The sequence below is a fragment of the Cokeromyces recurvatus genome (genome assembly GCF_025118155.1).
Source record: "Cokeromyces recurvatus strain NRRL 2243 chromosome Unknown BX663scaffold_16, whole genome shotgun sequence".
Taxonomy (NCBI): domain Eukaryota; kingdom Fungi; phylum Mucoromycota; class Mucoromycetes; order Mucorales; family Mucoraceae; genus Cokeromyces; species Cokeromyces recurvatus.
This window is the reverse complement of record NW_026251402.1, coordinates 152488-174632: the sequence shown is the minus strand read 5'-3', so window position 1 is coordinate 174632 and position 22145 is coordinate 152488. Positions and strand designations below refer to the sequence as shown.

Here is a 22145-nt window from a genome sequence, read left to right as displayed (position 1 = left end):
TTCGTCCTTTACTGCTATTCAATATTCCAGGTTTCACTTAATTATTGTTATATTTATTTAAAACAAAGCTCAGCTTACTATTCTTCTTCTTCTTGCACGAGTTAATATCTATAGTGAATGGCACTATTGCTTCAAGCAAATCTAGCTTCTAAATATCTTGATTTTTTTTTTTTTTATTTTGTACATGCATAGTGTTTCATTTTATTGTTACTTTGCAGCATTTTTTTTTTTCAAAAGAATGGAAATTCATTTTCCGCGGCATAAATGATGATTTAAATTTAGTTGTTTCCAGGACAACAATAATTTCCTTAATTACATAGAAAACTGATAAAAATAGATGACAGGAAGTCTTATTATCTATTGGTAAATTTATGTAATAAAACCTTAACCATGGTTTTAGTTACTAAAAATATATAAATATATTAATTTTTGGATATTTTCGATTTCCAAGCTTTTTTTTTTCTTTCTTTCCAAGTTTTACTTGATTTTATTACTATTTTCAGTTTTTTTTTTTTTTTTTTTTTTTTTTTTTTTTTTTTTTTTTTTTTTTTTTTTTTTTTTTTATCAAACAAACAAAAACGAAAATAAATAAATCAATAGATTGTTCGGATCAAAAAATAAAATAATTATTGATTGCCTAGCAGCTTTATATAATGCTATATTGCTCAGATCATTTTCCCTCTTAAGCATCAAAAAGGAAAAAAAAAAGTCAATAAAGGGAAATCAGAAACAGGAATTGAAATAGTTACCACTACTGTCAATACGATCATTTTATCAGTTGGGCACCTTGAGAAGGTAGAACTAAAACATGAAATAAATAATTTACTTTATTCAGTATCATTATACAGAAAATGGCTAGCCAATAAACGGACAAAAAAAAATAAGAGAGCATCCTGTGAAAATTGAGACTTTTGGAGAGATAGCCGATTCAGAAATGAAGAAGGATAGGTAAATAATATATTGATTATGCATATTGAGGGAGGAGGAGAAGGACACTCAAGAGAATGAACACAAGTGAAGCGAGAGTGAGAATAGGATAATATATAGGACGTTTATATTTACCATCTAATAATCAGCCAAGATGCCAACAAAGAGGTGTACCTACATTCAATAAGGATAATTAGTAATTAGGAAATTGAAACTTGAATAGTTAGAATAGGAAACAATTTAAAAAGTAGGATTTTCACAAAGATCATCATAGGGGAGTTGTAGATGGGTTGCCTGAAATTGTTACATGATCAAGTTTATATCCAAAGATAGAATAGTATATTGTCCGAGAGAGCTCTTCGTTTGGTCATCATCAGCTAGCAAGAACGACTAACAGATGTCTGAAGGTAGGGCAGCAGCAAAGACAGCAAAATAGTTTCAGGTAAACCTAAAGGAACTTACCTTGCAAAATAGCAATATGATCAATCATTGATAATTGTTGAACAAGGTAGAGCATCACTTTGACCGAACCATGCAAGATGCATCGGATATATTCATTTTAACAAACCTTAAGCTTCTTTATGTGATCTAAATTAAGAACACTAATTACTAGATCATCATCTAATTGATTCCTGTACTATTTGAACGAACATAGAAATGAACTGAGAGTAACTGATTAAAACAAGTAAAATTGACACCAATACTAGTCATTTATTCTATTATGATCTTTTTACCCATATTAGCATTACGTTGTTGTGCCAGAGCAGTTGGGTTTTAGAAAGATATACCATGGTATTAAATGGAAGTAATAGAGTACCATCTGGATAAATCAAGTTTAAATATCAATCACAGGAGCGATAACCTTTATTTAAGATTATCATCTTTACAATATGGTTACAAACATGGCATTTCTTTATGCGAGGCAATCCGTATTATATCTTCAGGGTAAAGACAGCAGCACACAGACCCAACAGACCTTGTTATATCAGAAGATAATATCATATCGGTCAGGCGCGCTCAAAGTAGTGCTGATAATTGATTGATTGATTTTATCTATAATTTGAGGGTTAAAAAAATAAATAAACAATTTATATTGGTTAGTATGAATAGTAAATTAAGGCATTATTATTTTTATTTTAGTTCCATTTGACAAAAAATAGAGCTAAAATTTAGACTACAGCTGAAATCATATCTCCTTAATACATCCAATATTATTGTATAGTAATCCTATCCCTTTCTATAATATCTCGACAAAATATCCATAATGTCTGAAGGATGTATAAATACAGCAAAGTCTGTACAAGATAGTGCCAACCAAAGCATTTTTAAACTATAAATCAACTTATGTTCATCAGCATCCGCCTAACAATTCTCGATTGTTTATTTGTATACTTGAATTGTTTGTGCATAACTAGAGTAGTATAACTTAGCTAAGCAATTGACTAATGGCAGGCTTGTCAAAACGAGAGGAATGACATTCTATTTGAATCAATGCAAGAATGGATATCCATTCTACAAGCTTGATTTTTATTTTATTTTATTTTATTTTACTTCTCAACAAATTACTACTTCATCTCTGATATTCTGTCATAGACCCCACATTGGTATAAACTTTGCAGTTCAAAGCCTCTTTAGTCTGATGGGAAAGAAAAAAGAAATCCATGTCACTGGGTACTTATATACATAAACATTTATATATACCTGCCCTATACTTGTATATTTTCTCCTCAACAACACACTACCAACTCAATAAAAAATAAAATAATACTCATTAAGCTTGTTCTTCTTCTTGATAATTGCATCGCTAGTTTTACTAACTGCACTTTATTCTTCAAGGGTAAATGGAATAATTAGTATGATATAATAAAATTTTTCTTCTCGTTCTTAGAAAATAGGGCAACGGTTGTTGGTTAGTGACTTGGTAATAACATACTAATCTATGACTACCCTTTTTATCTATTTAAAGGATTATTATAGCATTTTTCTTTCCTTTTCCAAATTATTAATCCCAGAATAATTATGTAGAACTTACGACGATAATGGTGATGACCATTCCTTCAGTTATATTAATAAAACCCATCGTCGTATTATGTGATTCAAATCTAAATTGGCTAGAGGAAGAATGGACCCTTATTCGAAGATCAAAATGATTGGTTAAATAATCTGAAACTGACAAATCCCAAAATAAGGAAAATTATCAGTCTCCAATAAAAAACAACAAACGTGAGAAAAAACGATAAATAAGAGGTTAAAAGAAAAGTAACACAACTTCTAAAGATGTCCAATAAGACATGTATCCTAAAAATTCAAGACACTTTTTTTTTCTTTTTGTGGCTAATATTAAATCAAAAAAAAAAAAAAAAAGATATATATTTATTCCCGGCATCTACCGCAGTTTTTCCCTTTTTTTTTTGTTTTCTTTCTTTTTCTTTTTTTTTTTACACATATACACACTAAGAAAGAAAAAGAACGAAGAAGTAGAGCTATTTTCCATTATAGAGTCAAAGATGTCACCACTTAGTATAAATCGAAACACAGATAAATCATTTATTTTTGATATGATAAGTGATACAGCAACAATTCCTACAGATGAAATGTTTGATATCATGAAGGCAGCCTCTCGTGGTGATGATGTATACCAAGTAAATACTATATCCGAATACTGCTTTATATATATATATATATATTTATACACTTGTATACTTATATCTAATCTACATATATTATATAGACAGATGAAGATTGTCAACTACTTGAAGATTATGTTGCTAAATTAGTGGGCCATGAAGCAGGCTTATTTTGTACAAGTGGTACTCTTTCAAATCAATTAGGTCTTCGTTCTTTATTATTTCAACCTCCTCATTCAGTCTTATGTGATTCTCGTTCTCATGTTTTTAATTATGAATGTGGTGGAATTGCCTATCATTCTCAAGCAAATGTTGTACCTGTCTTTGCTAAGGGCACCTATATGACAGCTGATGAAGTAGAAAGTCGTATTAATAAAGATACTTTATGTGGTGCTATTACTAAAGTGATCTCTCTTGAAAATACCTTAAATGGTACCATTATGCCTATTGAAGAAATTCGTAAAATTCATGATGTCGCTCGTGCGCATGATATCAAGATGCATTTGGACGGTGCTCGTCTCTGGAATGCAAGTGAAGCATCAGGAACACCCTTGAATGAATACGGTCAATATTTCGATACTATTTCACTTTGTTTATCAAAGGGTGTAGGTGCGCCTATTGGCTCCATCTTAACGGGTCCAAAGGAATTAATTACTCGTGCTCGTCATATACGTAAGATGATGGGTGGAGGTTGGAGACAAGCTGGTATGTTAGCAGTAGCAGCTCGTCATTGTATTAATACAGTTGTCCCCACCATGAAAGAGACTCACGCTCTTGCTCGAAAGCTTAGTCAGCATCTTGAAAGCCTTGGTGTGAACATTTTATTACCTGTAGAAACAAATATGATTTTTATTGATACTGTTCGTACTGGTATCATTATATCTGATTTAGCCGAAGCTCTTAAAGTAAAGAATATAAAGATCTTTAGTAATCATGGTACAACAACTCGTATTGTACTTCATTATCAAATTACAGAAGAGGCTATTGATGACTTTATAGAAATTGCAACTGATTTAATTCAAACCAAGAAGAAATCAGGTTTCGTTCCTCCTCCTCTTCCAAATTCAGTTGTTGAAACTGTTGAACAAACTGCTGAAGCAGCTTATCCTTCCACAGCTATTTAAACTACATGTGTGTATTACATATACACACCATACACATACATACAATATGTATACATATAAACATGTATGTATACATCTATTTTCCCACACACACACACACGCAAATACATAACACAACACACATTCACTTACTCACTCATTCACTCACTCATTCACTCACTCACTCACTCACTCACTCACTCACTCACTCATTCACTCACTCATTCTCACTCACTCATTCTCACTCACTCTCATTTTTCCCCTTTATTTGTTTGTATATTACAGTTTTTTTCTTTTTTTTTTTTTTTTTTTTTTTTGTCACGTTGGAAAATATAGAATAAAATATGTCATTTTTGTTGTTGTATGATATTAATCTCGGATAAACCTGTGCTTGGTAAAGACTTTGACCTTAGTCTTGAAGAAGTAGGTTGATATTGTTTCTCGACTGATATTGATAACATCTTTTTACTTAATCTAACTGAATGAAACGCTACATTATTCATATCTTCTTCATCTTCATTACTTGTTTGATTTGATATCTTTCGTGGGAAAACCTTATTTGTATCTGTTATTGTACTACTATTACTATTACTACTATTATTACTACTACTACTACTACTACTACTGCTGCTGCTACTATTACTGCTATTAATACTACTATTAACAAGTGAATGATCGACATGAGTTGAAAGCGTTTTACTTCTTGCTCTCATCGAGGTTGATTTTTTTTGTGTATGTGTCATAACTGACTTGAGTGATTGGTACGATGCAGTATTTACATTTTCTTCTTCTGGTAACATCTGTGATGTTGATGTGGTAGCCACAGATAATGAAGAAGATGGAGGAGAGGCTGCAGTAAATGATGATTTTCTTTTAAACCATTTCTTCTTTACAGGTGTAACATGATCACTACTAAGCAAAGAGACAGAATCAGCCGTTACAATTAATTCAGATGGGGTTGAATAAAGTTCGGGTAAAGATTGATAAGATGGACTCGTTATACTTTCATCGCCACGAGAAGATAATGAGGACGACTTCTCTACTATTGTTTCTATACCTTCTTCTTCTTCTTCTTCTTCTTTACCAAATATTCCACCTACACCTGCTGTTTGAAAGAAAACGGTATCATCCATATTCGGTAATACGATCGTCTCTATTAAAATCTCTTCTATTTTGGATTGAATAGCCTTACTCACTACAGAATATCCTATTCTTTTTTCCCAGACAACAGGCTCTACAAGCCATTCCATTTTTGGCTTTTCATAAAACCCTAACCAAATACGATTGGTAGGTGGCTCTTTAATTTTGATCATCATCTTTCCTTCAATCAATTTCAACGTAATGGCCAAAACAAGATCAACTCGAATAGGTGGAAGCCTTTCTGAATATTTCCATTTTAGAACTGTCTCTAATTCAACACGAAAATGTCCATCATAAAATAAATACATATCACCTGTATATTCACCTTGTGGACTTAGATAGATCAATCGTGGTTGACTAATCTGAGGTACGCCATGTCCACTATCAACAGACCTTAAATTGATTTCTTCTAAAAACGGGGGTCTCCTTGCATTCAGTTTTTTCACTTTTGACAAGATTTTATTATAAAAGAATGATTTTGTTTGTTCGGTCTTATAGATTCCTAGAAAGAGACGACCTAATAAAGCATTAAACCATTGCATCTCAAAATAACTTGGAGAACTATAAATAGTTGAAATCAAGTGATTCATAGCATTTTGATCAAAACGTGTTGAATCTTTACTGCTTTCTTGTAAAACAGATACATCCAATTGACTGGCCCTTAATAATGCAAAATACCAATCCTCTTTAGCAATACACTGACTACAATTTATAAAATAATCTTCTTCTTCAATATTCTTTTTATTTTTGTTTTTTAGTTGAATTTTAGTTGACTTTGAAAAGAGTTCATAGTCCTTAAGACCCAACGGGTACATTTGTACTGTATAATGATGGATTGGGATAATACCTTTACATTCTGATTGTAATTCAGAATCGTATAAATAAAGTGTATTCAATTTCAAAACTGCAAAATAATGATGAGGTAATAAAGAATGATTAAGAGAATTATCGTTATTAATTGATGAACTTTGTTCATCGCCTGTTGCTGCTACTGTCCTTGGTGAGTTAAGTTTCCCGCTATTACTTGTTGTTAGTAATAAACAGGATTTTACAATACCTCCAATGGATGCCGTCTTAGCTATCGTTTGTTGACCCAAAGTAACATGTAGCAAGCCCGTTTTGTAAAGTTGATTTCCTTTAACTGGGTCAGTCTTATGAAATTCCTTTTCCAGACTATCTGAAGTCCATTCTGAAGGTGTCTTTTCGGATGATATTGAATGACAATGATAAAATAAGATAAACGTCAATGGAATAAGTGTAACTCCACCAATAATATAAGCAACAAGTAAAGAAAAAAAGTAAGCAATCATGAAATAATAAAAAAAAGATAGAAAGAAACAAAAGAAAGATCAATGATTATAAGCAAACTTCGAATAGTTTAGCTACATTATTTTTTTTTATATAAAAATAGAAAGACTGATAGAAAACATGTATTTATGCATTCAATAACAACTACTAACACAGCAGTTTGTTTGCTAAAAAGAATAATATTTAATCCAATCAAATTTTATGTGACAGCTGTTTTTTTTTCTACGTCATTTTTTTTTATCGTAATTTTTTCACTATTATTATTATTATTATTATTTTTTATACACCTACAATAATAATATAAACAGATTATCAACTAAATAGTTTGCTTTTTTTTTTACACTAAAATAGGAAATAAGAGAGAAAAAAAAATATTTTGTTTTTCTATTTATTTTAATGACAAGCCAACAACACCTTCAAGAAGAACACCAACAGCAACAACATGTTCAACCTCCGCTGCCTCCACATCATCAAGTTTATCAACAATTAAATACGACAGTGTCTACATCTACCGCACAACCCATGTTTGATTTAGGAAAGTTTTGGTTAGACGAAATGCAAAAAGCGGAAGCTTATAATTCTGATTTCAAAAACCACGCTTTACCATTAGCTCGCATTAAAAAAGTTATGAAAACGGATCAAGAAGTCAAGGTATTTCTTAAAAGACTAAAGATTAACAAGGGTTGATAATGACTTTATTTTTATTTTATTTTTTTTGATTCCTTTTATATTAGATGATTAGTGCAGAAGTAAGTTGAAATATTCATTTTTGCATTATATTTGAATATTATTGGCTTATACAATAAATAAAATAAAAATGATAGGCTCCTATTTTATTTGCTAAAGGTTGTGAAATATTCATCACTGAGCTAACTAAAAGAGCATGGTAAGAAAAAGAGGTAAAATAGATACAATGTATGATTAACTATGAATATATTTTGTTTAGGGTTCATGCTGAAGAGAATAAAAGACGTACGTTACAAAGATCAGATATCGCAACCGCCATTGCAAAAACGGATATGTGTGATTTTTTAATTGATATTGTGCCAAGGGAAGAAGCACAAAAAACAAGCCATGCTATTTATGATCAAACTACAGCTTATGCAGCAGGTGCTGGTAATCCCAGTGCTACTGCTACTGCTGCTGCTGCTGCCACTTCCTATTATCAATCTCAGTATACGAATCCTGTCGTACCACAATCTCATCCTGCTGGACAAATGAATCCTCAAACTTATTACTCTGCATTACCTCATCAAGTAAGATAAATAAGGGGGTACATTCTTTCGTATTCTAATTTTTTTTTTGTTTATTAGTTTACTAACGATCAAGTTCAACAATATCAAATGCATCTGCAACAATTTGCTCAACAACAGCCTTCTCAACAAGCTACCACAACTCAACAACCTTCGCCACAAATGCATATTAAATATGAAACAGATCAAACAAAATCTGGTTCGAATCAACCTTAGTTTCACTTTAATATTTGCTTTTAACATAAAACATATAGAAAACAGAATAATATATTACTCGTAATAATTGATAATAAAAATGGAATGAATTCCAATTATAAAATTCGCGTTCTTTTAAATTAAGAGAATTTATTTTATCCCGTTTTTTTTTTTTCCCTCTCTCGAGATTTCTCATTACTTACTTTTTAGCTAATTCTAAACATCCAAAATAGACATGGCACCTAAAGTATTAGTCACTCGTTTATTACCTCCTAAAACTCAAGCTCGTTTGTTAGAACAAAACTTTGAATTAATTCAATGGAAAGAAAACTCTTCAATTCCTCGAGATGTTTTACTTGAAAAAATTCAGGGCAAGTTTATAAATATAAATAAATACAAATATACATTTATATGTGTATATATAAAGATATATGTATATATATATGTATATATATATATGTGTGTGTGTCTATATTGACTAGTAAAACAATGACTTATTATAATTGTATATATGATTATATGTATTTTATTTAGGCGTAGATGCATTATTTTGCTTATTAACAGAGAAAATTGATAATGAATTATTAGATAGAGCAGGTTTGATACATATTCTTAGTTATTAAGTGATTATGATGATTATTTAATGAGCATCCCTTCTTCTTCTTCTTCTTCCTTCCAAATATATATATATATATAGGTCCTCAGTTAAAAGTGGTTGCTACAATGAGTGTAGGTTATGATCATATCAATGTGGATGCTGTTAAATCGAGAAATATCAAGCTAGGATATACACCTGATGTCTTGACTGATTCAACCGCAGATTTAACTGTCTTATTAGCTTTAGGAGCATCACGTAGAATTAAAGAATGTATTCAAGCTGCTGAGAATGGTTTGGTATGTTGTTATTGTAACAGATATATTCCCCTCCCCCTCTTTATATACTAATTTTATAATATACGCAAGTAGTGGGGTAAATGGGGCCCTACATGGTTATGTGGAACTCAATTTACAAATAAAACATTAGGCGTTGTTGGTTTAGGCCGTATTGGTGAAGCAGTTGCTAAGAGATTACAAGCATTTGGTATCTCTCGTGTTATCTATAGCGGTCGAACTAAAAAGAGCGAACAAGTAGAGGCAAGACTGAATGCTAAATATGTCCCCTTTGATACTTTATTAACTGAATCTGATGTTATTGTTGTATGTTGTGCATTAACGAAGGAAACAGAGAATTTATTTGATTATAAAGCCTTTTCTAAGATGAAAAGAACAGTTGTAATGTATTTATATGTATATATGTGTATATAATTCATATTTAAACTCATCATCGTTATTAAATACTTAGGTCTTTGTTAATTCTGCTCGAGGTGGTATTGTTTTACAAGATGATTTAGGTATTTATTATTTGAAGATTTACATATATATATATGTGTGTGTGTGTATGTATACTGATAGGGTTGTCATATAGTTCGGGCCCTTGAGGAGAATTTAATTGGCGCAGTTGGCTTGGATGTTACTACTCCTGAACCTTTACCACCTACTCATAAATTATATTCGTTTCCCAATTGTTTAATTTTACCTCATGTGGGTAGTGCAACTATGGAAACAAGAGAAAATATGGCAAATATGACACTTGAAAATATATTGGCTGGTCTTAAAGAAGAAAAACTCCCTTATTCTATATATTAAACTAAACTAAAAAATTAAACAATGTAGTTTGTACCTTTTTTTTTTTTTTTAATGAAAGATTTGAACGAAAAAAAAAATCTATTTGCTTCTAAAAAATCTACGCGGACTCCAATAGCTTGTCCATTCAGTAATATTAAACAGTAGACATCTCAATTTAGATACACGTTTGCATAATTCTCGATAAGGGATACCTTCGGGATTGCCTTCCCAGCGATCAAGGCTTTGATCAGAGACCTCTGTTTCATCCCAAATAACATGACCATTCAATTGAGGTAAAGCAGGTTTTAAAAGTGCAACATGCGCTCTTAAACATGTTATCATACTATGACATATAGCTATATAAAATGTTCGACAAGTACCTGAAGCTTTTACTAAAGAACTTATGTCATCTTCAAAAAAAGAGAAAATAATTTCAAATAATTCTGGAGGTAAATCATTTATACTTGACGATGATGTTAGTCTCTTTTCACTACTTGAATGAATAGTAGTAGTGCCTTCATCAATCGTTTGTATTTCTTCTTTTACAAGCGTGTTTATGCTCGTAGATAACTTGGTCTTATCATTGTTATTACAAGTACTATGATTTATCCAGTTGGGTGGTGGTACAAGTCTTTTTTCTTGACATTTGACTGCTCTGCGTTTAAGCAAATTGACGATTTCATGTGCATCTCTAAGTGAACAAATACCATTTGATTCCTGATGATATCTTGCATCAATTAATCTTTTAAATAAATAACGATGAAAGTAGAGGCCTGGACCACGACCAATATAGATTGTGTTGACCGACAATGTCTCGTTTTCAATTTCCAAAATTGCAGGCATAAATTCATGTTCAGATAGTTGTACTTTTAACGCCTTTGCTAAACTTTTCCCGTTACCTTCAGAAGAAATGAAGGGATAATTTAAAAATGGTGTTCTTTCTTGAATTTCTCTCACTTCTTCATCTGTACCAGGGCAAAGGATGACATAATATGCATCCTGTTTTAAAAGTAATCTATAGAACTATCATGTAAGAAATGATTCATTAGCTCAATACATATTACTTGTAAAGGAAAAAGGATATGATAGAATATTGTACCTTTTTTTCTATTGGATCAATTTCTCGCATTTCATTTGTGAATGGATCAATATAATGATTGCATTCGAGATCTAAGCCATATGCATTCAAAATTCTTAGTAACTGAGGACATACAGGGCATGTTGTACTTTTAAGTGTAATTAAAATTAAATGGTATTGAGATGAAAGCTTAACAATGTCAATTGGAGATCCCTTTCAAACAGAACATAAATCATTTCCAATTAACAAGAATTTACCGTTATTAGTATGATTTTTCTTTCTTTTTTTCTATTTTTTTTTTTTTTTTTTAATTCTTTCTTTTTTTTTTACTTGAACATCATATAGGTCAATCATATGAGGAAAAGTTCTTGGTGTCGTTGTCATTGTTTGAAACAAATCAAAAGGATCAGCCATTATGTTATAGATTTTGGTAAAAAAAGAAAAAAAAAAAAAAAAAAAAAAAGAATAAAAAAATGTTATGCAAAATAAGAAGGAGGGGCATTTTCAGAATTTATTTAATTGCCGCCTATTTTTTAAAATGCATACATAAACATGTATTTTATAGTAGTAGTAGCAGCAGCGTAAAGTTTTCCATGTATAAAATATATAAGAAATACTATTGTCTTCAAATATTTGTAGTTTTTTATCTTTTTTTGTATAAGGAAAAGACACGAATAAAAAGAAGAGAAAAAAAAATTGTATTATTTATATAACAAAACTAACATGGAGAATTCGAGTAAATAACGAACTATTGCAAAATCATCTTTCGATTTTCTATAATAAACGAAGCGTAAGGTAAATACGATTAGAGTTGCATAATAGTTTCATATAATTGGTTATCTATTATTGCAGATGTATTCATTTGTACTAAACATAACAAAATAGCAATGAGTAACTAGAATCATTTCATACGTCTTCTTTTTCATTATTATTATTCATTTTGTTTTATTTTATTCAGTCATGGCTTTACCTAGAGAAATACTCGAACAAATAGTAGAATATGTATCAACGAAAGATAGGTACGAATGTGCAACCGTTTGTCAGGCTTGGTATTCCCCTTTTATCTATTTACTTTATCGATGTATTTATATTTCAACAAATAAACAAGTGAATGAATTTTATTATGCTTTAAAAGAAAATAGTCATGTTGGTCCTTTAGTACGGACTATTTCGTTAGGAAAAGAGAAAATACTTCACTTTGGCACGGGTATCGAATTAAAGGAAGTGAAGGCTATTAAAATAACACAGGAATTATTAGATATGATCGATAAAAGATGTCCTTATATTGAAGAGCTTGATTTTGATCAAAGTCAATGGGTTACATTGAATAGTTTCCCTTTGCATTTATTATTTCGTTTGAAGCGATTACCTACATTCAACTTTAAAGATCTGCGTGTATTCATGACGAAATCAACCAGAACTGAAGGGCAAAGTTATAATGTATTTAGTCATTTAAATCAACTTTGTATTCGTGGTAATACAGATATATTCAAAGACCTTGAATCCTTTTTACAATTGCTTTCATATATACCTCATTTAACAACGCTTGTGTTTGAAAGTGATAATTTACAAAGCAAATATAAAGCTCCTATCTTGACCTTGGAACATTTAGAATTAATCCATACTCATTTACCCTCTTTACAAGATTTACAATTCCTAAATCATTTTAACTTTGGTATCTCTACTTTCTATTTACATCATTCAGATAGCATAATAGCCATTATCCCTTCTAGGCCTCAGTTAAAATGCTTGACATTAGAAGGTACCCTTCAATCTTATCAATGGATTCAATATATCTCAAAGGCATATCCTTCTCTGGAACACATCAGTTTGGACCTCGTTCATTCTCCTTATAGTAACCCTTCAATAATGGAAATTGTACCCATGCAATATCTTAACTATAAAATCAAGGAAGCCTTTCAGATGATAGCAGAACGATGTCATCAACTCTCTTTTATTCGTATTCGAGGATTAAGTACTCCACTTTGGCTCACACCTCAATTCATCACTATTCAAAGTCAAAAGTCTAGAATGACCCATATGGAAGTCCAGTTTTATGGACTGGATAGTGATGGAGTAGATAGATCAGTAGCTCTTATTACTACTACTAATCATCACAGAGCATCATCTAACGTTCCTGATCAACAAAGTTTGAATTTATTGAGTATACGTTTACCTATTTGGAAAAATAAAATGGTCAATGGACATGGACAAGTTACTACTGCAACTAATTGGCGAGAGATAATACGACGTCTAAGTATATTTAATAATTTGAGTCATTTAGAATTAGATGCTGTTAGTATGGCCTTTACAGAAGGTAATCAAGAGGATGGGTTTGAATTAGATACATTACTTGAGCAATTCATGAATTTGAAGAGTATAAAATTAAGTGGTTCCTCTGTACAACTATCAAAGAGTAAAAGAAACAAAGAAGACGGCGTTGTTGTTCTTCAATCATCACCATTAGTATTGAGATTAGAAGAACTTGCATTACATAGAATCTTTTTCTCATCCGATATCATGGACTATCTATCTGCTCACTGCTCAAATTTAAAACGACTTATTCTGTATGACTGTCAGCAAACAGCACTAAATACCTTATCAAATAGAGTAGAAACAAAGATAACGATTCATTTAAATCAACTTGCTCTAGACCTGATTGTATTATATCAAGTAAGACATCCATTTCAATTTGCACATAGTCATACACCGGGTGCACGTTTCATTTGTCTAAATAATACAATATGGTCTCATATAATTGAAGAAGCAGGTACTTGTAAAGCAATATCTATAACGAATCCTGAAATGATCAATATAGTACAACGACAGCATTCATATCATGAATTGCAACACTCAATAGAAGATTTGAGCCCAAGCAAGGCATACTATCATACTAAGGATGAATGGTTAGACGATTTATGCTTTGGTTATATCGATCTTCATTGTCAATCAGCTAAAAGAATTTTCTTAGATGATTGTTCAATAGAGCAGCAAGAATGGACTAATAACACTAGTTTCCACCGTAAGAAGAAGAATGTATAATTGTAATAGTAGTTGATGAGATTAGAAGAATGTGTGTGTGTGTGTGTGTGTTTTCGGAATTATAATAATAAAAAAAAAGAAAGGCTGTTATCGTCATCATGTGTTAAAATGCTTATTAATCAGCTAAACTTTTTTTCTTTTTTTTTTTTTTATTATTATTTTATAAAGCTGTCACTTTATTTTCTATATAAAGGATGTTCATGCATAATGTAAAAATAGTATCCTTTTTTTCTTCTTTTTTCTTAATAAAATAAAAATGGCTTCTTCTACTACATCCACCTACGTTGTTACTGGTGCATCTCGTGGTATTGGGTTTGAGTTTGTTAACCAGCTTGCTGCCAAAGGAAATAAAGTATTTGCATGCGCTCGTAATCCTGACAAGTCTGAGCAACTTCAAAAATTAGTTGCTGATAACAAGCATGTATTTGCTGTTAAATTAGATACAACCTCAGAAGAATCTATCAAGGTGGGTATAGCATATAATACTTCAACGTTTTTATTATTATTAGTATTCTTATCTATTGGCATGTGTCATAATAAATATAGGCTGCTGTAAAAGAGATTGAACAGAATGCTCCAGAAGGTATTGATGTCTTAATTAATAATGCAGGTATCGGAAGTTCAAAATCAATGAATATTGAAACTGTGTAAGTAGTAGTAGTGATTATAAAAGAAGGATAGATAATTTATTGCGTTTATGTTGACAGTTCAAAAGCTGAATTCTTGAAACTTTTTGAAACAAATGTTTGTGGTGTTTCCGATACAACCCAGGCCTTTTTACCTTTACTTCGAAAGCGTGGACAAGAACAGGTCAAGAAAATTGTCAACATCTCTTCTATCATGGGATCTATTTCTGAAGTACATCAAGTGAATCCTTCAGGCACTGTTGTTGCCTATCATACCTCTAAAGCAGCATTAAACATGCTTACAAAAATGACAGCCACTTATCTCGCCAAGGAAAACTTTATTGTTTATGCTTCTCATCCTGGCTGGGTTAAGACAGATCTTGGAGGGGAAAGTGCCCCAGTTGAAGTAGAAGACTCTGTTCATGGTCAAATCGCTAAAATTGAAAGCGCAACATCAAATGATAATGGAGGCTTTTTTGATTTCAATGGAACACCCTTAAATTGGTAGATATCTTCAAGTAAATAATTCTGTTATCTAAGATGAATAAAATGGCCGAATATTCTAGAAAAAAGAATTACGATGATTACTAAAACTCATTTTATTACGATTAATTTGTATGATTTTATTTCATTATATTATATTTGACTTTTTTTTTTTAAATGTGTGTATAAGATATATGTGTGTATGGGAGTCGTAATATGGTGAATATTTTTAATGTACACTAATTTATTCTACAACTTTGGCAAGGATTTCAGAATCACGGAACAAGAGATATTCCTATTTTAACAATAAAATATTAAAAGATGCCTTTCCCCACCCAATATATATGATATTTTAATAAATAACTTACTTCGCCTTGAACCTTGACGGCACTGCCACCATAAGGAGGAAGGATCACTTTATCACCAGCATTGACTTGAAGAGGAATATGCTTACCTTCCTTGTTAAGAGCTCCCTTACCAACTGCAACAACATAACCTTCATTCAAGACTTCTTGTGACTTTTCGGGAATGAGAATACCAGCAGAAGTTTTCTATTTTTTTTTTTTTTTTTTTTACAAATTTTAGACTAAGTGAGTTGTCATGTTCCAAAAATGTACTAGGGAAATACGAATTACCTGTTGAGACTTGATACGTTGAACTAAAACACGATCAAGAAGAGGAACAATACTCTTAAGTTTATTAGCAGCAGACTATAATATATATTTAAAGAAATGTGAATTTAGAACATCAGCAACAACAATTCTTTACAGAAAATTTTGAGAATTAATGTACAATTACTTACCATGTTCAATGATTCACAAGTAAAATATAAAAAAAGAATTCGAAAAAAAAAGGAAAAAAAAAAGGCTATTTCTCATGGTTGTCAAATTATATTTTTGTAGCTTCCAGGGTTGACCAATCAGATTTAAAAGAGATGCAAGTAAAAAAAAATAAAATATAATATAATAAAATAAACCCATCCTTCTTTTTACTGTTTGTTATGGCAACTAATTTTATGTGTTGCGATTCATTATTCCATTCGGTTACTATTTGAATTTATGCATATCAAAAATATACATATATTTTTATATCTTAGCAAGTTTATTGTCACGTATTTATGTGAATTTAAGGCTAATAAGCATATTATTACATTAACACGTACTTTATGAAAGCACAGACAGTTCTTTTAAAGTTCCGATGAAATATTATATTAAAAATTCCTTTTTATTTTTTTATTTTTTATTTTATTTTTTTTTTTTTGGATTATTTAATATAAAGATATATAAAATACTAAATATGATTACTCACTGGTGCCCTTCAAGCATTCTAGCAAAAGATGAGAAACCGAAAAAGTTTTGCTTAATAGTATTAAACCAGCCAATTAATCATGTAGATGCATTTCATCGATTATGGACAAATGGTAACTCATTTTGCTTATTGTAAATTTATTTGAGCGATCTTGAGTTAAATTAACAATCATAAGTTAGCTTCTCTTAAATTTGTAGCTGATGGAGGATCAAATAGACTTTATGATGTTTTTAAACACGATCAGCAACTATTATCACAGTAAGTGGCACTTCCATTTTTTTTCTTTTTCGGGAGAAAGTCTATTCTAGAAAAAATACATATTTGTATATATATATAACGTTATATCAGATATATCCCTGATGAAATAAGAGGGGATTTAGATTCTATAAGGCCTGAAGTTCGAGCTTATTACGAATCTAAAGTTAGTATTAAATATATATATATATACACATACATATCTTAACAATGATTATTCAAGGATATTTGAAAAGATTTTAATTCATATTTTAATAGAATGTCAAAATAACAAAAATTAATGATCAAGACTCAACTGATTTTATGAAATGTGTTGCATTATTAAAGGAAAAGGAAAAAGAATCAGGGCAAACTGTATGTTAAAGGAGAGACATGATTACATTTGAATTAATCTTATTTTTTTTTGGTTATTAGTATGATATAGTTGCTACACCTGCATTAGGTGGTAGATTTGATCAGACAATAGCAAGTATTAATTTACTTTATATGCTTAAAAATGAAATCGAAAGAAGGGTTATTTTAGTCAGCGATGAGAATCTAACCATGTTATTAGATAAGGTAATGAGCATTTACTTTTTATATATTATTATCAAAAAGCTTATCAATAACAATTTCTTTAAAGGGTGCTCACCAAATACATTGTCAACTGGATTTGGAAGGTAACAAGGAAATAAAAGTAATGTGGATAAATACTAAAAAAAAGAAAGTATAGGTCCTACCTGTGGTATAATGCCTATTGGATTCCCTGCCATCATTAGTACGAAAGGATTAAAATGGAATTTGGGTAAGTAATAATAAGAAAAATAAAAATGTAAATTAACCGTTATTCATTGATACTTTGATATTTAAGATAATGTAAAATGTGAATTTGGCGGTATGGTTAGTACATCAAACCATGTAGATGATGAGTTAGTTGAAATAGTGACAGATTCACCTATTATTTGGACAATTGAAATCAATCTTAAACAATAAAAAATCTAAATTTCTCTATAAAAAAAAAATTGTAACATCTTTTTACAGTTTACAAACTACACATTCAAAATTTGAAATAAAGAAATATATATAATATAGCTTGTACAATTCAAATACTCTTTCGTTACATTCATGATAGATTCTGTATTACTTCTACTATTAAAGGACAGGTTTTTTTTAAAAAAAATAGATATTTATATTTTATTCTAATAGTAATGATAAAAACACAAGAATGGATATACACGTTGTCTGTAGCTTAGACAAACCTAGCATTATCCCTAACTTATCTTTATCATTTCTATTATATTGTCAATCAATCATAGTGGTAAATCACAAATTACAATTAGTAACTGAAAAAGGCCTTATTAGTTTCATTCTAATGTGTTCATAATGGTATTAAACGCTTATTTATATATTTGCAATGATAGTTAACAATTCATCCATGTGCTAAAGCTATATATTTATATATCCTTTTTATTTAATATATTTAAATAAAGATTATGTTTCGAATTTGCTTTTAATATATTTAAATGCTTACATTGCTGTGCCAAAGCCTAGTTGACTAACATGTTTATAAATAAGCAGTATTGATTTTTTTTCTTCCACACAGATGAAGAAGATTTGTATTGTACTCATACACAACGACAAAAAAGAAAGTTACATACATTTCTGCCTAAAACTTCTAATTGTTTCGAACTAAATTATATTGCTATATATGTGAAATATCTAAAACTTTCAACAAATGTTAAATTTTACTTCATATATACCACTACTGCATTAAACTATATATTCTGTAACTTATCCCAAAACTTTAATAATCAATTATATAAAAGTAAAAAGTGTTTATACTAGGAACATTGTTCATAAACAAGTACAAAAATATATTTATGTGAATTATTATTTATTTTTTTAGAAATAGACTGACAGCAATGATATACGCGTTTGAAACCTTTTCTCTTTTTCTCTCTCCCCCCCCTCTTTCTTTTATTTTTGGTTTTAGAAACAAGGTTTCTTTTTTTTTTTTTTTTTTTTTTTTTTTTTTTACATAATCTGTCTCTAATTAAATATTGAAAAAATACAGCTGTGTTTGTTTCAAACCCTCTTTTTTTATGATAAATATAAACTGCGAAGATAAATAGTTACCGAATATAGAATTGTATGTGGAGTATGTACATAAACCTTTTTTTTTTTCCTAAGAAAAAAAATAAAATACAACCTATATAATTAAATTGTGATCATTTGCTATCATTTCAATATGCTTATACACATTTATAGCTTCTTATTAAGAGGAGCCTTATAATAAACTTTCTTGTTTGATGAAAGGCTTTCATTTTATCTACAGAAGAATGTATAAGTTATACTGTAGTTCGATCAAAAAAAGTATATAATTTTATAATAAGCAACTGCTGTACTTTTTTTATTTTCTTTTTTCCGGGAATTATGGCATGATTATCTACATTTTGAACTTCAACAACAATGACTACGAAGGAATTTTTTCCTGCTTCTTTCTATATCAAAAATATATTTAAATTCATCTCTCAACAAATAAAGGGTTTAATTTGTTTATTCTCAAAAATAGTTAATTGTTACATTTATAACGTGAAAATTTGTTCAGAATTAATTTTCGAAACCCATTATATAAGCATGGGAAGTGGTTGCTAAGATACAATATTGTAATCCCGCAGTTGACAATATACACACAATGAAAAAAAAACAGGGTCTTTGTAATATGCATTCGCTTTCTTTTCGTTTTGTTTCGTTTCTTTCTTTTTTTTTTAATTTCTTGTAATTCCTATTGTAAGGGAATTCGAAACTACTTTAATAACTAACTATAAATGTGCATCTAATTTATATATAATAAGTTAAAAAAGAAAACTATATTATGAATTATGTAATAATTTAAAATTAATGGAGGAGGGAAATTGTGGGAGGGAAAAAGGAGGAGAATAATTGAAAATAAAATAAAATAACGGATTTATATTGCACAATTAAATTTACGCTTAATACTTTTATTTTGTACGTTTATCTCGCTTACTATTATAGCATATACACTTGGCGTGCTATGTATGTATAAAAGTAAATTTATCATGATTTGTATTATATTTGAGAAAGGGAGCCTTTTTTTTATATATATATATATAACTCACATGGCATTAAACGCATCTTTTTTCTTCACCCTTCTTCTCCTTACAATATCCCTTTATCTCCAGTAAAATTTTCTATACTTTTTTCAGTCTTTATATTAAATATGTCAAACAATCCTTTTTTCTCCTTTACTCATCTCTTTTTTTTTTTTTCCCCTCCTCAAAACAGAAACCGACGAAAAAAAAAAAATCTTTATTTCTTAACTGCGTTTTCTTAAATATTTTTCATATACCGCATAACCCACCACTATTACATCGGCTGCTAATGTTCGCTAGTTAATTACCCAAAATAACTTAATTCGGATTTGAAAGTTTCTTTGTCTTAATAACCTTTTAAGTGAAATTAAAAAAAAAAAAAAAAAAAATCTAGCATATTTGACATGAATATAAATTATTTGGATTTTTTTTTATTTAATTTTTCTTTTCTACTACTATTAAAATTATTATCAAAGCCATTTAGAATATTGCCTCCTTTTTCTTCCGTTTTACTTATTTCCTTTCTTTTTCTTTTAACTCGTTCCGTTTGTTCACTGTATATTAGCACTTTCCCCCCCCTTTTCTTTAATTCTCCTTTTTTTTTCCCATTATATAAAGATTCATATAAAGTATTTCGGGAATTCATTTTTTTTATATATCTTTTCTTTCTTCCACAATGACTGCAACAAATTTTTCTTGTCTCACAAAGTGTAGTAATGAAAAAATGGAAGATAAACCACGTCCTTATCAATGTCCAATGTGTCCTAAAGCGTTTGTAAGGTTAGAACATAGAACTCGTCACATAAGAATACATACAGGTGAAAAACCACACGCTTGTTCCTATCCTAATTGTGAAAAACGGTTTTCTCGTTCTGATGAATTAACCCGTCATATGCGTATTCATATCTTACCATCAAAACGTAGTACAGAGAAACGAGACCATAATATACCAATTTATCCAGTTGTATTTCCTATTAGATCAACTAAATATTCGGTATATCATCAAAGGCATCATTTTCAAACAGCATCATTACCTTCAAGTCCTATTATGACAAAATATAAATTAGATTATCAGCCACAGCAATCGTCTTATTTATCAGACTCTGAAAGTGACCATATTCGTACACCTGATAGTTCTCCTACTCTCGGTCCCTTTAATAAATCAAATTTGACATTACCTCCCCTTTTAATACGTAAGCCTCAACAATTTGGATGTCATGTGTCTTTCCCCCCAATTTTCCCATCTCCTGAGGAACGTAATTCATCATTCAAACTATCTTACCCCACTTTCTTACCAAAGAGATCTACTGAAATTCATTTACCTTCTATCCGTTCTTTATTTGGATAGATAGATAAAGATATCTTTCCTATTTTCCTTTATTCACTATTTTTTTTTTATTTATCATATTCATTCATATAAATATAACCATTGTAAATATAATAAATACCTATATACTACTATTATTGCATATCATAAATATAACAGAGTTTAGTTCAATTTGAATATGTATACATTTATATATATATATTTTTACCTATTATGCTGGTTTATTTATATCTACTGTTGTATATTTATTATTATAAATAAAGATGGTGGTTATACAAGCTTTATTAGAAAAACCTCCTTAAAGATTTTACTGTAATTTTTTCTTTTTCACTATGTACTTCATATAAGACTCACTTCATTGTTCAATAATCATAAAGAGTTCTTTACTCGGTCTATTACACCTTTTTTTTTTATTTTATTTTATTTTTTTTTTAAATAAAAAAAAAAGTTTCATTTTACTGAACCTTGATCTAAGAATAATTGTGATCAGATAGTTAAAATCAATTATGTTGTACTATCTCATTGATAGAAATAGGGCTCTTATCTACAATCTTATAAATCAAATGATGATAGTAAAATCAGTATCATAAGAAAAAAAAATAACTTCAAATTTCTGATAGTCTTTAATTAATATATCTGGTGCTAATGACACTATGACTTCTAGTACAATTTTATCGTTGGCTACATAGAAAGAAAAATAACTCTTCCTTGTTTCT

At 29.9% G+C, this 22145-nt stretch overlaps 10 protein-coding genes across 10 annotated transcripts; 7 read left to right on the top strand and 3 right to left on the bottom strand.

Moving 5' to 3' along the window:
- Window positions 1-3359: 3359 nt before the first annotated feature.
- BX663DRAFT_512591 (pyridoxal phosphate-dependent transferase) lies at window positions 3360-4940 on the top strand. Its single transcript, XM_051528031.1, has 3 exons — window positions 3360-3569; window positions 3659-4844; window positions 4897-4940. The coding sequence occupies exons 1-2, from the start codon at window positions 3435-3437 to the stop codon at window positions 4676-4678; spliced, it is 1155 nt and encodes a 384-aa protein (XP_051381827.1). The 5' UTR covers window positions 3360-3434; the 3' UTR covers window positions 4679-4844; window positions 4897-4940.
- Window positions 4941-4958: 18 nt separating this feature from the next.
- Window positions 4959-7312, bottom strand: BX663DRAFT_512589 (putative integral membrane protein conserved region-domain-containing protein). Its single transcript, XM_051528030.1, has one exon. The coding sequence runs from the start codon at window positions 7105-7107 to the stop codon at window positions 5005-5007; it is 2103 nt and encodes a 700-aa protein (XP_051381826.1). The 5' UTR covers window positions 7108-7312; the 3' UTR covers window positions 4959-5004.
- Window positions 7313-7392: 80 nt separating this feature from the next.
- BX663DRAFT_512587 (histone-fold-containing protein) lies at window positions 7393-8682 on the top strand. Its single transcript, XM_051528029.1, has 5 exons — window positions 7393-7756; window positions 7840-7854; window positions 7930-7991; window positions 8052-8361; window positions 8419-8682. Exons 1-5 carry the CDS (start codon window positions 7502-7504, stop codon window positions 8572-8574), a joined length of 798 nt encoding a protein of 265 aa, XP_051381825.1. The 5' UTR covers window positions 7393-7501; the 3' UTR covers window positions 8575-8682.
- Window positions 8683-8696: 14 nt separating this feature from the next.
- On the top strand, window positions 8697-10334 carry BX663DRAFT_512578 (D-isomer specific 2-hydroxyacid dehydrogenase). Its single transcript, XM_051528028.1, has 6 exons — window positions 8697-8924; window positions 9088-9150; window positions 9251-9447; window positions 9520-9825; window positions 9896-9944; window positions 10019-10334. The coding sequence occupies exons 1-6, from the start codon at window positions 8789-8791 to the stop codon at window positions 10237-10239; spliced, it is 972 nt and encodes a 323-aa protein (XP_051381824.1). The 5' UTR covers window positions 8697-8788; the 3' UTR covers window positions 10240-10334.
- BX663DRAFT_90291 (uncharacterized protein) lies at window positions 9951-11498 on the bottom strand. The gene is made up of 3 exons (XM_051532351.1): window positions 11318-11498; window positions 10599-11241; window positions 9951-10475 (listed from the first exon to the last, which is right to left on the bottom strand). Exons 1-3 carry the CDS (start codon window positions 11345-11347, stop codon window positions 10318-10320), a joined length of 831 nt encoding a protein of 276 aa, XP_051381823.1. The 5' UTR covers window positions 11348-11498; the 3' UTR covers window positions 9951-10317.
- A 532-nt stretch (window positions 11499-12030) lies between these two features.
- BX663DRAFT_512570 (uncharacterized protein) lies at window positions 12031-14425 on the top strand. The gene is made up of 2 exons (XM_051528027.1): window positions 12031-12091; window positions 12182-14425. The coding sequence occupies exon 2, from the start codon at window positions 12257-12259 to the stop codon at window positions 14336-14338; it is 2082 nt and encodes a 693-aa protein (XP_051381822.1). The 5' UTR covers window positions 12031-12091; window positions 12182-12256; the 3' UTR covers window positions 14339-14425.
- A 91-nt stretch (window positions 14426-14516) lies between these two features.
- BX663DRAFT_512565 (uncharacterized protein) lies at window positions 14517-15559 on the top strand. The gene is made up of 3 exons (XM_051528026.1): window positions 14517-14804; window positions 14885-14985; window positions 15046-15559. Exons 1-3 carry the CDS (start codon window positions 14595-14597, stop codon window positions 15470-15472), a joined length of 738 nt encoding a protein of 245 aa, XP_051381821.1. The 5' UTR covers window positions 14517-14594; the 3' UTR covers window positions 15473-15559.
- BX663DRAFT_512562 (chaperonin GroS) lies at window positions 15560-16300 on the bottom strand. Its single transcript, XM_051528025.1, has 4 exons — window positions 16250-16300; window positions 16083-16157; window positions 15816-15998; window positions 15560-15742 (listed from the first exon to the last, which is right to left on the bottom strand). The coding sequence occupies exons 1-4, from the start codon at window positions 16250-16252 to the stop codon at window positions 15692-15694; spliced, it is 312 nt and encodes a 103-aa protein (XP_051381820.1). The 5' UTR covers window positions 16253-16300; the 3' UTR covers window positions 15560-15691.
- Window positions 16301-16743: 443 nt separating this feature from the next.
- On the top strand, window positions 16744-17982 carry BX663DRAFT_436528 (thiamine pyrophosphokinase; the record flags this gene model as incomplete). Its single annotated transcript, XM_051523186.1, has 8 exons — window positions 16744-16867; window positions 16935-17013; window positions 17125-17176; window positions 17269-17368; window positions 17435-17568; window positions 17633-17669; window positions 17723-17794; window positions 17861-17982. The coding sequence occupies 8 exons, from the start codon at window positions 16744-16746 to the stop codon at window positions 17980-17982; spliced, it is 720 nt and encodes a 239-aa protein (XP_051381819.1).
- A 2595-nt stretch (window positions 17983-20577) lies between these two features.
- BX663DRAFT_512554 (uncharacterized protein) lies at window positions 20578-21549 on the top strand. The gene is made up of 2 exons (XM_051528024.1): window positions 20578-21073; window positions 21137-21549. The coding sequence occupies exons 1-2, from the start codon at window positions 20779-20781 to the stop codon at window positions 21448-21450; spliced, it is 609 nt and encodes a 202-aa protein (XP_051381818.1). The 5' UTR covers window positions 20578-20778; the 3' UTR covers window positions 21451-21549.
- The last annotated feature ends 596 nt before the right edge of the window (window positions 21550-22145 follow it).